Here is a 16445-nt window from a genome sequence, read left to right as displayed (position 1 = left end):
AGAGCCGAAGATAGCCGAGCCCCGTAACCTGGCAACTACGCAATGCTAATCAACAGCGGTGACGTCACACTAGCAACAGCGTCCTAGGCTATACGCCACGTCACACTAGCAACAGTGCAAGGCTATATAAGTGGACTCCACAGCAGCTACGAGTTCAGTTGAAACATAGCCTGCGAGTGCGATAACTAAGAAGTCAGCGAGCGGAAGACGTATTGTGTGCTTTCAAGACATAGTGAGTGCTGTAGTACAGTTATACTCGGAGTGTGTATTTCAGGGAGACTGATATAGCTCCCGCGTTATTAATACTGGAAGACTCTTGAAGACAGTGTTAAGAGATTGTGTTGTAGGGTTTGTAAACTGTGGAAACCCGTAACGTTGTGATAATTAATTGTAGCCGTTATTTGTAGATTGTTAAATAAACCAATTAACCATCTCTACGGCGTCTTCAGTAACGTGAACACGTTACACTGGTGTCAGAAGNCGCTGTTGACTCGCGTTGCCTAGCGACCGCGATATCCCTCGGTGACGTCACCGCGGAGGGGAGTGGCGGGGCGGGAACTCGCCTATTACCATAAGAATGCGAGCGTTACGTTACCGCCACGTACCGCTGGGGAGGGAGGGGTCAACATGTCACAATATCATGTCAAATCATTAAAAGGGTTCTAAATAAGCCATTCTAATTTATATTTTACCTATTTGTAAATCACACAACATGGTTATAAATGTATAAGACCAATCAAATTAGCAATATAGACATATTGCAACTGTAATTCATTGCAGTGGCTAGGATGATGGCAGTTGTGTCGACATTAACGAAGGGAATATGACTGCAATCTTCTAAAATGGTCTTACCACTCTGGAAATATCCCATATGCACAACACCCCATCAAGATTGCCAGTGGCTGCGAGAGAAAAGCTGCTATCCTGACAGAAACCTACGGCTTCAACAGAGGCATTACTGGACTCTGCCTCAGGGTTGGGACCTTTGCAATCCAATACTGACACAATCTGTAACCAGTGACAAAACCAGGAGTATTGTTTAAAAATATGTCCAACACATAGTCTTCTTTGTACTTACTGCTATACAGAAGGTAAAGTCATTCTGTGTCTGAGAGTAACACCATGGAAGCATATAGGCATTATTAATGTAAAGCACATATTTTAAATGACAATACTAGATGGTAGCTTTATGCTTCAGCCACTTTACCTGCAGAGAAGGAGCAATAACCATTGGGCACAAAAGGACTGGTCCCAGCACCACTCTGGACACAACAGTAAAACAAAGAATCCTCACCTCTACGCAGTCATCCAACACACTATCCCTGCTTTCATTATAACCAAATAATTTCAGTAACTAAACAGAAATTTGAATTCACAAACACAGTTGGTTCAGACATGTATAATATGATGGAAAGACATTGCAAGAAGAAGGAGAAACAAAATAATCTAGAGGCATAAACATGGTACACGGTGCCAAATCCCAGAAGACTGCTTTCTTCATGGGAAGAGGAAATTCAAAATGTATTGAGGAGAAAAGGACTATTATGGAATTCAAACAAAACTTAAGGACAAACTGAAAATTGTAAAACAAAACTGGATGATTCAGGGTACCTATTATGCAGAAGTCAGTTACTACTTAGAACTTAAATCTTACACTAACCTTTCCAGTCTGGGTTTTGAGTAGAACAGCATGTCCATCCACACTACCGGTTATGAGCAAGTTATTATCAGGATGGCATTCCATGGCACTAATAGTACCAGTGTGAGCCTGTCCTTGACGTATGTCATGTAACCGTGAGGTAGTCTTCATGTCATATATTTTAATTGACCCATCCCCATAACCTATCGCTGCACGTTTGCCTGAAAATTTGAAGTTCATATCATCAGTCCATCTTCATCACATCGTACTTGAAACCTCCTGAAAAAGACTCCCCCCACTGAGAAGTTCATGTCACTGAAATATTGCAAATGTTCAACTAACTGCTGAAGTGTATAGACAGAAGTTTGTACTATTATACTGAAACTCACATTTTAAAATTTCATTAAAGTTATAAACTAAGGGAAATGTTAAATGAAGAAAATTTTGCACAGATTATTGACTTGGGATCACTGAACATCAAATGAGGGAAAACCTTAAATTCTGGAACATTCAACAGGCAGCATCACTGTATTTAAAGATTTCCAGTAAAGTGTGGTCACATTTTATGCGAGGATGCATTCCTGGAGTCATACCATAATTCAAGACAAGCCTTCTCATAGTTTTGAAAGAAATATGTGAATCTTATGGTTTTCTTCAGGATCTGCATTACTTCAAACTTCGCGCATTTCTATATTGTACTATTTCAAATTCGCATAAAATGTGACCACACTCCACACTGCATTTACTTTTGGTTCGACTTTTGGTTGCAACATTCCGCCAAATTCCATTCGACTTCTTAAAGAAGCATCATTCCATTTATAATGAAAACGACTGGAATGCCTTTCAATCTGCATAAAGTGCCCTTCTTAATTATCCAACTATGGGACTCTCTTTCCTATAAAATGTCTGAAGAATGTGATGCTACGCAAGTGGTAGACAGGTACCAACATTTCAGACAAGCCTGACGCTCCCTTGTCCAAGTACGAAAAGTAAACTCTTCTATCCTGAAGACAGAGGCAATAGGTCACTACAAAACATTAGTATTTACCTAACTACATGGTATCACATACCAATGACAACAGTACATTCACAGTACTTCTTTTGGCTTATTTTGGACTTCACCCATCGTCTGGTATGTAAAAGACAAAAGACCACCACGTTTCGGAGCCTGGATCTGTCTCCGTCTTCAGGTGGATAGGGAAGGATAAACCTACTCAGTTGGACCCGTTAGAAAGAGCTAGTCTTGATCACTGGACCAGTGATTGAGACTAGCTCTTTCTAACGGGTCCAACTGAATAGGTTTATCCTTCCCTATCCACCTGAAGAGCTAGTCTCGATCACTGGTCCAGTGATTGAGACTAGCTCTTTCTAACGGGCCCAACTGAGTAGGTTTATCCTTCCCTATCCACCTGAAGACGGAGACAGATCCAGGCTCCGAAACGTGGTGGTCTTTTGTCTTTTACATACCAGACGATGGGTGAAGTCCAAAATAAGCCAAAAGAAGTACAGTATACACCATCGTCAGAATCCTTTCAAGTACATTCACAGTCACTGATATAAGAACCTCAAATCTGATATAAATTTTATGTCTATAGTTTTCTCAGGACAAACAAAAATAACAGACAATTTTGGGTCTCGACCTGAAAGCATTCAAACAGCACTGACGTTTCCACTGTGTTGAAGATTCTCATTGAGGTTTAGGGGCCAAGACTTCTTACCACCCCACCTCTTCTACATCCCTGACTTTGACTGGCCACTCCATCTGCTCCTCCATGACCCTTTTCCCTCCCTGCCCTATATAGCCCATCCTTTAGCAAAAACAGGTTATCTTCTACCCTGAACATATGGGCAATACGTACTTCCAACGTACTGGTAACTGCATACGAGACTACACAGTGTAATAAACCAGATGACTATAATATGAATCCAAAATGCATGTTTGGAATTCCATTGTGAAGGGCATACCATCAGGCAATATGAGCCCACACTCCGTTTTCTTCCAGTTGCCTGCCAGCAGCTTGTAGTCCCCTCCTGGAATTCGCCACATGTACACGTCCCCCAAAACGGTTCCAACAAGCAAGACATTTGCTCCGTGGTGCCACCTCAGCCACTGCAATCAATATTATTTAACTGCAAGGTACAGGGTCTCCCTCAAGCATATGATAGGTTATTCTGACATGGACAATGGACCCTTCATGTATAAATAATCTGCATTTAATGTTCCTAAGTTAAAGCTTTGGGGCATACAGCAGCATAGTTGGTTGAGGCACTATGCTACAAGCTTGAAGGTTGCGGGTTCACGTCCCAATGAGTAAGATTTCTTTCAATTTACCTAATCCTTCCAGCCACACTATGGCCCTGGGGTTGACTCAGCCTCTAACAGAAATGAGTACCAGGAATATCCCTGGGGGCTAAAGGGCGGCTGGCAAGTAAGACTGATAACCTTACCACCATCTGTGAACAGACTCTCTAGAAAATGTGGGAGCCTCAACCTCTCACAAGCCTATAGGCCTTCACAGGGATAAATTTACCTTTTTTTTTTAATTTAAAGTTTTCATTCATTTAACATTCAATTTAAATGACCATAAGTAAAAAATTTGTGTTGCATTTATGATTTTCCTCACTTCAGATCCACATTTCACAAAAGGAACTTGAGGTTCTACTACACATTGATTACCTATTAAATTATGATATATATATATTTTTTTTTGGATAAAGAAACACCTCTTTTTCTATAAATTGGCAGGATTGTCAGGAAAACCAGTGGCATGGATTGCTGGATATCACTGCGTTAAGACAGTTACCCAGTTTTAAATAACTGTTAACTTACTGTTAGGTCACCAACATGTGTCTGAAATACTGGGCACTTAGTAGCTACTCTCCAGACTATTAGCACACCGCTCATGTCTCCAGTTGCAACGTAAGATCCATCATGGCTGAACTCAGCACATATAACAGAGTCCTGTACATGACAAACGTAATTACAATGTTAACTATCAAATGTTGAATATAACTGATATAATTTTGACTTCAAACACACAATAAATATAAAAGTAAAGTTGTCCCTGGGCTCTGAAGAACCACACCATGAAGATGTATGGGGGGGAGGGATACAGCTACTGGCATCCTTAACCTCTGAACTAGGTGGAAGTGAATAGTCAGATCCACATTATCCTTATCCCCAGAGAACCCCCCCCCCAGCATTCATTAGACAGGATGCCCCAGACTCAATTCTGATGCAGCAGAGAGAATGAAAACATCTGCCCCCTGCTAGACACTGAATTCCCAAGTCCCTGGTCATTGAGTCCTTAGCTTAGTCACTATACTAACCTAGCTATCCCAGTTTTGAGCCTATATAAAAATTATTTCTTAAACAACGCACTCTGTGGTTTTAGTCTGCAAGTGAACTATACTGACGACCACCACTTGTCGGCAAAGTTAGTGCCAACTTTAGAAGATAGAGAGTGTCGAGTGGTCAGCGCAATGACTCCCCAAGGCCATTAATTTCGGGTTTCTAGACTGGAGCCGCTATTTCCTTGAAACAGCTCCTCCATTATCTTCATGAGGCTGAGTGGACCCCATTCCAGACCCACTACTTCTCACAAAATCTGGTAGCATCAGGAATCGAACCTGAACCTCTGGATCTGTAGCCAGGAACTCTGACCACTAGAACACAGGGGCAGTCTAATTAATTCCTAAAGAACAATAAAAGGTAAAGTTGTCCCTGTGTTTAACTAATTATGCAGTACATCATGAAGGTGTATGAGGGGAGCGGATGTACAGATATACATTTTCCTGACCTCGGCACTAGCTGGAGTTGAGTGATCAGCTTCATGCCCCTGCTGCTTTACCACTGGGGAAAGAGCTCCCAGTACCCAATGGATAGAAGGTTGGGTGGACCCCAGAGCCAGTCTGGACAACATGAAGAAGAGGAAATTCTTGCCCCCATCGGGACTCGAACTCCGACCCCCTTTGTCGTCCAGCATGTAACCAGTGGCTCTCCTGGCTCTTATGTTAAAGAATAGTAATATATATATTTCTTTTACTTATGTTACACAGATTTACACTTTTTAGAATGGCACAATTTGAAAATTTGAGACAAAAGCGAAAGAAATAATTATTTGAAATTTCTGTATAAGTGACTGATTACTGAGCATAATCATTTACTGTATCACATAAATTAACTATGCACTTACGCTCCCATACCAGCCAATTTAAATATCCTTCCTAACACAATGGTTCAGTTAGGCACACAAAGCAGAGAGCTTTTACCTTTCTTACATTCTACTACATCAAGCACAGCACAGGGTGTCCACTCAACTGTTAAGATTTATCCACGATTTTATAAAATTATAAAACAAGCACAATCTATAAACATTAGAACTAAAATTTTATATTTTAATTATAGGTTAACCATGACAAGCATGATTATATATTGAAGAAAGCAGTCTTCTGGGATTTGGCACCGTGTATATGTGGTGTTAACCGACGTTTCGGAGGAACGTATCGCCTCCATCTTCAGGGTAGAAGGAAAAATATAAGAAATCCGCAAGCGAAGAGACCGTGAGAACTGGTAAAAGCAGACTGGTGTTGGAAATATACACAGCTATGTGAGAGCAGAGAAGGAAGGGGGGATGGGCAAGTATACAAGTGAAAACAGTAGTGGAGGGGGGAAGGAGCTGGGACAAGCATGGTTTTTGTGTTGGGGGAGAGAAAGGCAAGGTTAAAGGCTGGGCAATAACCCGTAAGCTGAGGGGGGGGGGGGTTATGTTAGTTGGTCATGGCCTGTGTGGCCTTCTGGATCTAGTGTCATATCCCGGTGGGGGTTTTTAAGAGAACAGATGAGAGGCTTCCAAGACTTGCTGAGACAAAACCCCCCTCTCTGTTCATATTTTCTGGATGCAGTTCAATCTCAATTGCCTCCCTAATGATGTGATCCATATAGTGGGTCTTGGTGGCGAGGATGGAGGTATTCTGAAGCTGAATACGGTGTCCCAGATCGATGCTGTGTTCAGCTACGGCCGACTTGTCCGGTTGTTCGAGATGTATGTGCCGCTGATGCTCCTTCAACCTCATGTCCACGGAGCGGCCCGTCTGCCCAAATCTTACCCGTGATTATATATTGTTGACAAATTCTAATCCTTTAGGCATTTGGGCAAAAGGATTTCAAGAATTATGTATTTAATGATGTGACTTGTTCAAGTATTACTGTTGTATCAATTATAAACACCAAATAAAAATGAAATGAAATAGTTATATTGCATTTACTTGGTTTCTTGAAATACATGGTGATATTTCTTAAAGATCAGAGGTTACTGTTATATTACCATGTCTTTGTCGCTACAACAGTGATAATATGATGAATCACATAAACAAGAGATTTATATTTTGCAAGGCACGCTATAAAATGTGAACTCTACCTCTTATATTCCATGGCATTTGCAGCCATAAAGTAAGTAAATACACTGAAAACTCCATGTACTGTTCCTTGATTAAAGGTATTCCATCTGCTCAAAATCACTGATCTTCAAAGTAACCCTAACCAGAAATTTCGATTTTTTTTTCTATAAGTACACTGCAATTCTGTTTCTTTAGTTGAATGTCAAATATCACTACATTAAATGAATTACAAACATATAACCAACCTTGTGGTCCTTGCAATGTAAAATCACTTCTCCAGAGTGTGTTTCCCATACGTATGCAACATCATCCTGTGCCCCAGTCACAGCCAGTTTTCCAGTCATAGGCTGCAAATGGCAGCAGAATACAGAACCTACATGACAGACATTTCCTCCAGTCACAATTATTTAGAATAAATGCTAGGGAAAAACATTTCTTCCACAGAGTTTCACTCCATGATAATGTGATTACAGCTTTGGTTCATTATTCTTAAAAAAAATCACTTTAACCCACAAAGTCAAAGCAACGACCCATTGGTCACCATAAGTATCACTTGCTTTGATGTACTAAATCTCTGCATTCTATCCACAGAGTATATTTGTGCATTTTGTATGGTTCTCACAGTAAAAAGCAACCCTTTCTCTATGCTCAGCATTATGGGAGTTATATGCAATAAGAGTACAGGACTTCACAGTTCTACTTTTTTTCTATTGCTAGTGGGGTACACTTGCAGCCACTTCTGGCCTATTGTACCAGCCCCAGATGATAGGTGAGGGTGATTCTGGAGCAATTAGTGAAATGAAGATTGGCAGGGGAAACCGAAGTACTTGGTGAAACCCTGCCCGAGCACCACTTTGTCCACCACAAATCCCACTTGACCAGACCCGGGATCGAACCCGGGCCGCTGCGGTGGGAAGCCAGCGACTAACCGCTTGAACTATGGTGCGGCCCACAGTTCTATTAAGTCACACATGGAGAAAAAAGGTTAGTCTTCTTAATTACACAGCACTCATATCCAACATGGCACACCTTCCTCCCTTGAGAACCATCAGTTTCAACTGGCAATGCTTTGCAGGCTCACCAGTATTAATGTAGTCTGTTGAACAGTGAATATTTTGAAGAAAGCAGTCTTCTGGGATGTGGCACCGCCGTGAAAACCTCAAATCTTACATAGTGAATATTTTAACTGAAAACCTCGGATGGGGAAAACAGAAGTTACAGGTTAAATATTTTAGGCTGGTAAAGCCCATCTTACAAAAAAGAGAACACTTCAGGGCATGTACAAGAATAACTTGTAAACTTATAGTGTCAATGTTATAACTGCCACACAAGATAAGGTCTTTCCTCGCATGACAAGTAAATTCTATGTGTTATGATTAAGAAGAACGTCAAAATATGGTACATTTGTAGTTTATAAAAATCAACCTGCAGCTTCAAAAAACAAGAGTTCTACAAGTTACAAAAAAGTTTATTTGTAATGTGTAACTTTATTTAAATAAGTTAACAGAAATTATTACTTGTAGAGTCTGTAACTGCACAAGTTGGCAAAAAGACTATATTGCCTTTGGTTACTACATTACCTATTCCTTACCTCACTAAATGTAAACAAGTTCTAAAAGTGATATCAATATCTTTACACTCACATGATCACTACTGAGTATTAAAAGATAGCATTAACGTGATCGAACCTTTATGCAGTGAAAATACGTAAGCTGAATCGTCCCTTATAGGCTGACTTCCTTCAGAATATTCATCCCCTTTCATATCCATATCTTCATCGCTTGTATCATCTGTGTCTACAAAATTATTTTCACCAGCAGACTCTTCATCAGCAACCTCATCAACTTCATCGTCAAACAGCTCGTCGGAATCCATATTATTGGTTACGAACTAAAACCGAAATATTTTACAGACTCAAAAATATGTATATTCCATTTCAAAACAAATTTAATACCCAAGTCTTTTTACTTAAAAATAAAGCTTTAATAAACTCAACTGCAAATTCGACCTAGATAAAAACGATCCAAAACATTCCAACATATTTCCACATGGTCTGCTTCTTCAACGTCTTCAACAGACATCATTAAGTACACAACGTGACTAGCACGGGACCTTGGACAATACACGGGTCCATAACGTGAGTCCACGGAATAACAACATCGGTGACTGGAGGCAATATGTAGAAGATGAAATAATTTCACGCCATGGTCTATACCGGTCTATACGGTCTATACAGCTCAGCGAGGGTGATGAAATTACGTCTTGCATGAGAATTTGTAATGATGTCAGCTTTATTTCGTATATTTAACTAATCAAGTCGGACCGACGATGTCGCTAGTGCATACATATGAAACTGAACGAATGGATCGAATGGATCGGAATGGATTGACTGTACTCTTGATCGCTCTTGATCATCGCTGAAAGTTGAGTCACAGATAAGGAAGAGGTAGCGGCATTTTATTATGAATATCAATATTTCTGTTTTATATATTATGTATATATGTGTGTATATATAATTAGGAATTACACAGTGTAGTGCATTTGAGAGTTGTGAAGTAGAAGTATTTGAAAATCATTTAATCTGTTAAATTCTGCTTTCTAAAAAAGTTTTTAGTCCTACCATTGAGTTATCAATGTCTGTATTAAACCCAACAGGTAAGTATGATGAATTGTATATGGTAATTTCATTCAAAGCATTAGCTGCTTATAATGCTGAAGACGTGGTTAAAGTGTACAATCGCCGAACAATGGATCGCTGGTGATACCAGACAATACCTCCACCTGTTCGTCAATGTTTTCAGACATAGCATTCCATCCTTATTATTTCAGATACTGTTACCAGTTACTTTTGTAAGTAGTAATGATGTGTGTAGTAATCATAATTAATTGCTTTTGTTCTAATTAAATAGATTTAAATATTCGAGGGAACATGTGCCTGTGTGGGAAGTGCACCCCTTCTTGTATTAAAGCCAGTGGAATTACTTGCCAAAGTTGTTGAACTTGTTGCAGAAACCGATTTTACCCATAATTAATCTCTCTACCGCTCTAAAAGGAATATTTTCTGGGTGTTTTGGATTTATAAATATATTATCAAACGTAATAGAACTTCTAAAAAAATCCTCTCTTTGCTGTTTGGTTTTCTATACTGACGGGATAAATTGTTGGACAGGTTAGAATGATTTTGGTAAAGTCTTTTTCTCTCTCTTTCATACAGAATCATTAATATTTGTAAATGCATCTAAATGAATTTAAACTCATTTATATGCTATCACAAATGTGGCTTGTATTCTTCCACCCATTCTTAATAAGGATGGACAGATACCATCCTAACTTAAGACATCCTTGATAATGGATGAGAGTGTTGGTCAGCTTGTAGGTTTCTGCAGTATTTTTGGCAGGTGAAGCATTAGAAAGGCACTACATATTTGTATGGCAAATGAATTTAAATAAACAGATACATACTGCCACCATTGACTTCAGATTCATGTTGGAAGAAAGCTGAAATCACCATTGAAAAATTTAAATTATATGAACCTCCATGAATTGAATTTGATTTGTTTCATTCTGGTCCATCACACTAACAATTACAAAGACATTGTGTACNTTACATTTTGCCCTAAAAATATAGCCATCTTTTCTCTACCCGAAACTATCACTATTGTGATAGTAGTTTCTGGAAAAAGTATTGATGCCCTCTGAGGATGATCTGTAGGGATCGAAACATGTAAGGGTGATGAGTTTTCAAGTGATAAAACTTAAATAGTCACACTAGATTGAGTTGTTTTTGCCTTTGCTCCCTGAATTGACTTAATTCAAGCTAAATATACACTTAGGTTACTTTAGTATTTCATAAATTTGGTCTCCATTTAGAGTAAGGAAGAATTTCTGAAGTAATGGAGTGAATATGTGATTATAGATATTTATGAAATTGGGAGGTTCCATGTCCCACAGCCATACAAAACAGCAGCAAAATAATTGTTTTATACTGTTGTGTACCAAGTGTCATGTGCTGTTTTGGTCTTGTTCTTCATGTCAGGTTTCACAGATCTGTTATGAGACCCTTTGTCCCACAACAACAGAATATTTTTTTTATCAATTTAGTGGCTGTTGACTGCAAGAGAAACACGTTTAACATATAGTTTAGTTTGAGAGATGAAAAGCACTATCTTTTGTGTTATAGCGCCACGTAGTTTGGCAAACATTGCAGTGCATGAGATAGTACTTTTCATAATTATCACTGTGAAAACCTCAAATCTGACATAGTTTGAAGCATAATTGGTTTTAGCTCATTACAAGGGCCTGCCAGATTCATGTCAGGAGTGTTCTATATTGAGATGCCAGCATGCAATAGTTTGCAAGTGTGTGTCATTATTACTTATGTGATTGCACTGTAAAAGAATATGGTATGAGGAAGCATGTAGATGATTCAGAAGTTTGTAGATGCTAAGATCTAGGTCCATGTAATTGTAACCTGTTGAAGAAAGGCTTAGGAACACACCTCATTATCATTGATGTTAATGTTATGTGGGACGGTAGGCGCAGTAGCATTGCTGGCAACTGTTGCTGATGCGTGGAGAATGTGTGCAGTATTTCAACACACCTGCATCATTTTGATATGACATTTGCAGCAGGAGTGGAAATCTTTTCCAGAAAGTTTGTTTCATGTCCATAACACCTGGGAAAGCAGACAGTAATGCCATAGACTTTTGTTAGCAGGTTCTTAGTTTGAATCTTAGCCAGGACATGAGCTATACTCACTCAGGTTTTCTGTGGTTTCCATTAGCCCTCCCAGCCAAATGCTGAGATAGTACCTCAATTAGGTGACACTAACTTCATTTGAAATTCTTTCCAATTCATTATTCACCATTCATCCTACCTTTCGGTACTGTATAGCTTGAGATACTGACGGTATCGTAAAATAAACTACAACCCCATGTGTGATGAGTAATGAATAGCATGGCATGAATGTGTTTCTGACCACAACCCATTTTCGGTGTTGACAGAGGGTGGGAAAAGCATTTATATTCATTTACTTGGGTGAAAGAGCCACTTTGGAGATTCTGGCTGAAGTTGCCATCAGCAGACACTTGCAACGTTGTGACAGTTTCTGAGTACAGACAATTAACAACTGTTTGATTTCCTCATGAAGTGTGTGGTTCTCACAGCAGTCACTGTGAAGATCACTCTCTTCATAGGTGTGATGCCATTTAGTCTACTCTCTCCAACAAAATGGTGGCAGTGATCTAGGCTGCATGGTGTCACATCACAGAAGTCAGTAATCTTCATGAAACAACCTTGTTATTAATTACATTTAGTAGGTGATGAATGGAAGTTTGTTGTGATATATTGTCTGTTAATTTGTTGTGGCTGTGGTTGTAGCTGATTGCATTCAAGGAAGTTCCCTTTGTTAATGTATGGTCACTCAGCACTTATATGTCATCACAACTTTTTTCTTGGCAAGCCAGTGTCTTTGGGTGCATAGAGACAAGCAAAAAGAAAATAAAATTGACTATCATAAGTGCTATGTCATTTTAGAAAATCAATCTATAATGCAGTTATGCTCAAACTAAAAACAAACTCTGTGTCCTGTAGTCTACAAGCAAACTATACAAACTGAGTGCCAACTTTTGCGGATAAAAGTGTCTCGTGTAGTCAGTGCAACGGATCCCCACAGACGTTAACCTTGGTTTTCTAGACTGGAGCCACTATTTCCTTGAAATAGCTCCTCAGTTATCCTCACGAGGCTAAGTGCAACTTGTTCCAGACCCATTACTTCTCAGAAAATCTAGTATCATCGGGAATCGAACCCGGGACCTCTGACCACAGATGCGGTTTGCAGTTATGCTCATGGAATTGAAAATAGGAACAAATATGTACTGATAAATTATTGAAGGGTGAATTATTTACTACTTTCCGTAAAATCTTTACTTATTTCCAGGCCAAAGATGTGCAGGTTTCTGCACCTGAGTGGATATTCTTCTCTCCTTTTTCTTGTTACAAAGCAGAAAGAATTGGATTTAGATTGCCAGATATACATTTTTGGAAAAAAGCTAACTAACTCATTTTGAACATCAAACCATTCTAGAAACCTGGATTATGTCCCGAATGCTATGAAATCTATCATTATTGTGTGTTTCAGTATGTCTTCAGTGGAGATGGCAGACTTCACTTCAGTTTGTCAGATTTAGGAAACGAATAAATATTCAGAGACCAGCTGCACCACATTATGAGAAAGCCAAAGTACTAAAAGTTTGTAAACCATATTATTTGAACCCAAGGGAAGGGATGTCTTTGGCTGACTTATGTGAAAAACCAATTGAAGTTCAACCGCGCAATGAAGATGTGGTAGGTTTTTTTTTTTTTTGCTCATCATCTTCAATTCTTGCCCCAAAGCTGTGTTCCCAAGTCCTTCAGCCCCTGGGAATCCTTCTGTCTTAAAAAGTACTAACAGAACACAATGCTGAAACAAAATCAGAAGTTCATAAACTACATGAAAGTGAAAACACTGAATAGTGACTAAATTAAAATGAAAAGACTTGATATTCTGTTCACTTTTTGTTAATATAATTACTGATTTTTTCAGGAAAATCCATATGAAAGGATTTTAGCTAGAGAGGTGTTGAACTGGTTCAACCATTCTAGACTGGTTGCTTTCTTTCATTCAAATCCAATATCTGCAGAAGACAGATTCAGAGTAAGTCTGGCTTTGGCTTAATTTTTTGGGTTTTGGGAATACAGTGTGTACACTTTCTCAAGGTAAGGTAAAGGTAAATTTGTCCTTGTGCTTAGGTAATTAAGCACTACACCATGAAGACATAAGGGCAGTGGATGTGTAGACTTACATTTTCTTGACCTCAGAACTAGTTGCAAGTGAGTGGTGGGCTTCACGCACCAGCTGCTTTACCCATGGGGAAAGAGCCCCTGGTACCCATTGGTTAGGAAGCAGGGTGGGCCCCAGAGCCAGTCTGGACAACATGGAGAAGTGAAAATTCTTGCCCCTACTGGGACTTGAACTATGACCCTTTGGTTGTGCAGCTTGTAGCCAGTTGCTATACTGACTGCTATCCTAGCTCTCACTTTCTCAAGGACCACATGTTTATTTCAGTTGTAGAACTTTACTGTATATAAATGCCCAATGGCTAATGGAGAATAAATTGAAATAAATAATTGAAAAATAAAATAATTTAACATTGTGTAAGTCTAGAAAAATGAAAATAAAAAAAAATCATATTAGATATAAATTTAGTTTTCTAGAATTTGCTGAAATGTTATGGACACAAGTCATGGTGTAATAACACTATGAAGAAGGTTGAAAGCTCTTCTTAGACCGACAGTAACATCTGATTGAATAAAAATGTCCAAGATGGAACTACAGATAGGTACTGTATAGTGGGATATATTACCAGCTTGTTAGGGATATAATTTAGAATTAGAAAAATTCAGATAAGATTGTCACTCCTTTGATTTTTGGAGATACAGGTTACAGATTTGGGCCAGACTGCCATTAATCCTCATGAAGATTCCCTGTAGTTCTTACTCTGTCCAGGCAGATGGCAAAATAGTACCTTGAAGTAGTCTATGTTTGCCTCAAGAGATTGTCTTCCCATCCCATTTGACAGTCTATTATCTATGCAGATGAAAGGAACAATTCAGTAGTCTAAGCATCAGTACCACCTTCAGCTGTTCTATTATGGTAGCCATGTAAATTGTTGTGGAGGGAACAACAATCCAATTCAATATGAGATCCCAAAATGTTGCATGATAACAGATCTTTGAAACAAATAACTTGTATTATGATGTTTCTTTAAAGAAAAATTATATGGTGACACTGTGAAATGTAGATTTATGGAAGAATTCTCTGATTTGGGATATAATGTCATGTAATCTGTTGAAAGTCCTCTAAAATGTCAGCCAGCTTTCAATGATTTTCTTCCACTGGCTCTACAGCCCCCTTGGGCCCTGGCCTCTGATTTTTTTTCTTTTTTCAGTTTCATGATCATTTTACAGATGGTAGGACTCCTTGGACGAGTGATCAGCTCATCGCAAGGCCTCTTCCTAAACACAGGACAACACAAACACATACCAAACTTCCATGCCTTGTGTGGGATTCAAACCCATGATCCTGATTTCCAAGCAAGTGAAGACAGTATATGCCTTAGACTGCTTGGCTACTGTGACTTGCTTTCAACAGATTACATGCTGTTGTAAGATGAAAGCACATTTTACAACCACTACTGTGAGGGCCTCAGATCTTTTGTGGATTTACTGTTGGGGTCATGGTGAAAATTGATAAATCATGGGAGCTGTGTAAGTGAAATTTCTTGTAATTGGATAATTATGAAGGTAAACATTTTGTATTGAATGTTGTATTGAAGACTGTTGGTGTGTCATTGGTATAAACTTTTTTAAGTCTATCTTTTCAAACTCAATTGAACCTAACCCTTTCTAGGTCAGATCTATCTCTAATGGTTGATAAATTGTACAACTGTTTGTTTTAGACTAATATTATGTTGAAGAAGCAGAATATGTATTTGAAGCAGTATGGAAAAAAGGTAATGAGAATGGCTTTAGAAGATACAAAGTATGAACCAGTTCTCACACTGTTTGTATCAAGAAATTTTATGGTGTTCAGTCCGGAGCTTCAAGTGGGAAAACTGTTAAAATTAAACAGAAGAATTCCACAGCTTATCCTTATGGGTAAGTATACCAAGTAAACATATTCCCCTTATCCTCATTGTATTTAACAATTAATTTGCTGATAAATCTTAATTTTTTAATTCCAACCAAGCGTTATAGCTAATCTAAACTCTTTTGAGATAACTGAAACTGTTGACAACTAACATTCAGTATGATAAAGGTAAGGTAAAGTTGTCCTTGTGCTTAACTAATTAAGCACTATGCCATGAAGGCATATGGGGGAGTGGATGTATAGATCCACATTGCCTTGACCTTGGCACTAGTTGGAAGTGAGTGGTCAGCTTGATGCCCCTGCTGCTTTACCCCTAGGGAAAGAGCCCTTGGTACCCATCAGATAGGAGGCCGGGTAGACCCCAGAGCTGGTCTGGATGACATGGAGAAGAGAAAATTCTTGACCCTACTGGGACTCAAACTCCAACCCCTCAGTCATCCAGCCTGTAGGCAGTTGCTATACTGACTACACTTCCCTGGCTCCTGCCTTCAGTATGACAGGGTTTATGTTTCTGAGTCATGTAGCTAAATTGTTTTTGTAACCCTCAAAATGTAAAAATTTTGTAGTTTAATATCTGTGTTTGTATTATCTAGTTGCGTTTATGATGTGTGGTTGAAATTGAAATTTATTTAAACTGCTGATTATATGGTCATTATGTAATTTTTAAGTCATCCAGTCCTATCATACTGATATGTTGGGTTTTTGGACTTTATCCAT

General features: G+C 38.9%; 2 protein-coding genes across 3 annotated transcripts in view; one reads left to right on the top strand and one right to left on the bottom strand.

Annotated features, from left to right (window-relative positions):
- Positions 1 to 9153, bottom strand: part of LOC111866606 (angio-associated migratory cell protein) — an 11281-nt gene extending 2128 nt beyond the window's left edge. Inside the window, exons 1-7 of one of the 2 annotated variants that reach the window (XM_023855726.2) lie at positions 9036 to 9153; positions 8728 to 8929; positions 7285 to 7412; positions 4470 to 4601; positions 3605 to 3749; positions 1661 to 1860; positions 853 to 1008 (exon numbers count right to left, since the gene is read on the bottom strand). In XM_023855726.2, coding sequence (XP_023711494.1) covers positions 853 to 1008; positions 1661 to 1860; positions 3605 to 3749; positions 4470 to 4601; positions 7285 to 7412; positions 8728 to 8914 — 948 coding nt within the window. In that variant the 5' untranslated portion in view covers positions 8915 to 8929; positions 9036 to 9153. Of the gene's footprint in view, positions 1 to 852; positions 1009 to 1660; positions 1861 to 3604; positions 3750 to 4469; positions 4602 to 7284; positions 7413 to 8727; positions 8930 to 9035 lie in introns of those variants that run through there. The other variant, XM_023855727.2, reaches the window with a different exon arrangement.
- Positions 9154 to 9453: 300 nt separating this feature from the next.
- LOC111866602 (39S ribosomal protein L10, mitochondrial) overlaps positions 9454 to 16445 on the top strand; it is a 7607-nt gene continuing 615 nt past the window's right edge. Inside the window, exons 1-4 of the mRNA XM_023855721.2 lie at positions 9454 to 9694; positions 13179 to 13384; positions 13623 to 13733; positions 15538 to 15736. Of these exons, the coding sequence (XP_023711489.1) occupies positions 9673 to 9694; positions 13179 to 13384; positions 13623 to 13733; positions 15538 to 15736 (538 nt within the window). The 5' untranslated portion in view covers positions 9454 to 9672. The remainder of the gene's footprint in view (positions 9695 to 13178; positions 13385 to 13622; positions 13734 to 15537; positions 15737 to 16445) is intronic.

Source organism: Cryptotermes secundus, unplaced genomic scaffold (assembly GCF_002891405.2).
Source record: "Cryptotermes secundus unplaced genomic scaffold, Csec_1.0 scaffold704, whole genome shotgun sequence".
NCBI lineage: Eukaryota > Metazoa > Arthropoda > Insecta > Blattodea > Kalotermitidae > Cryptotermes > Cryptotermes secundus.
Note: the sequence above shows the minus strand (reverse complement) of the source record. Positions and strands in the feature narration are given on the sequence as shown.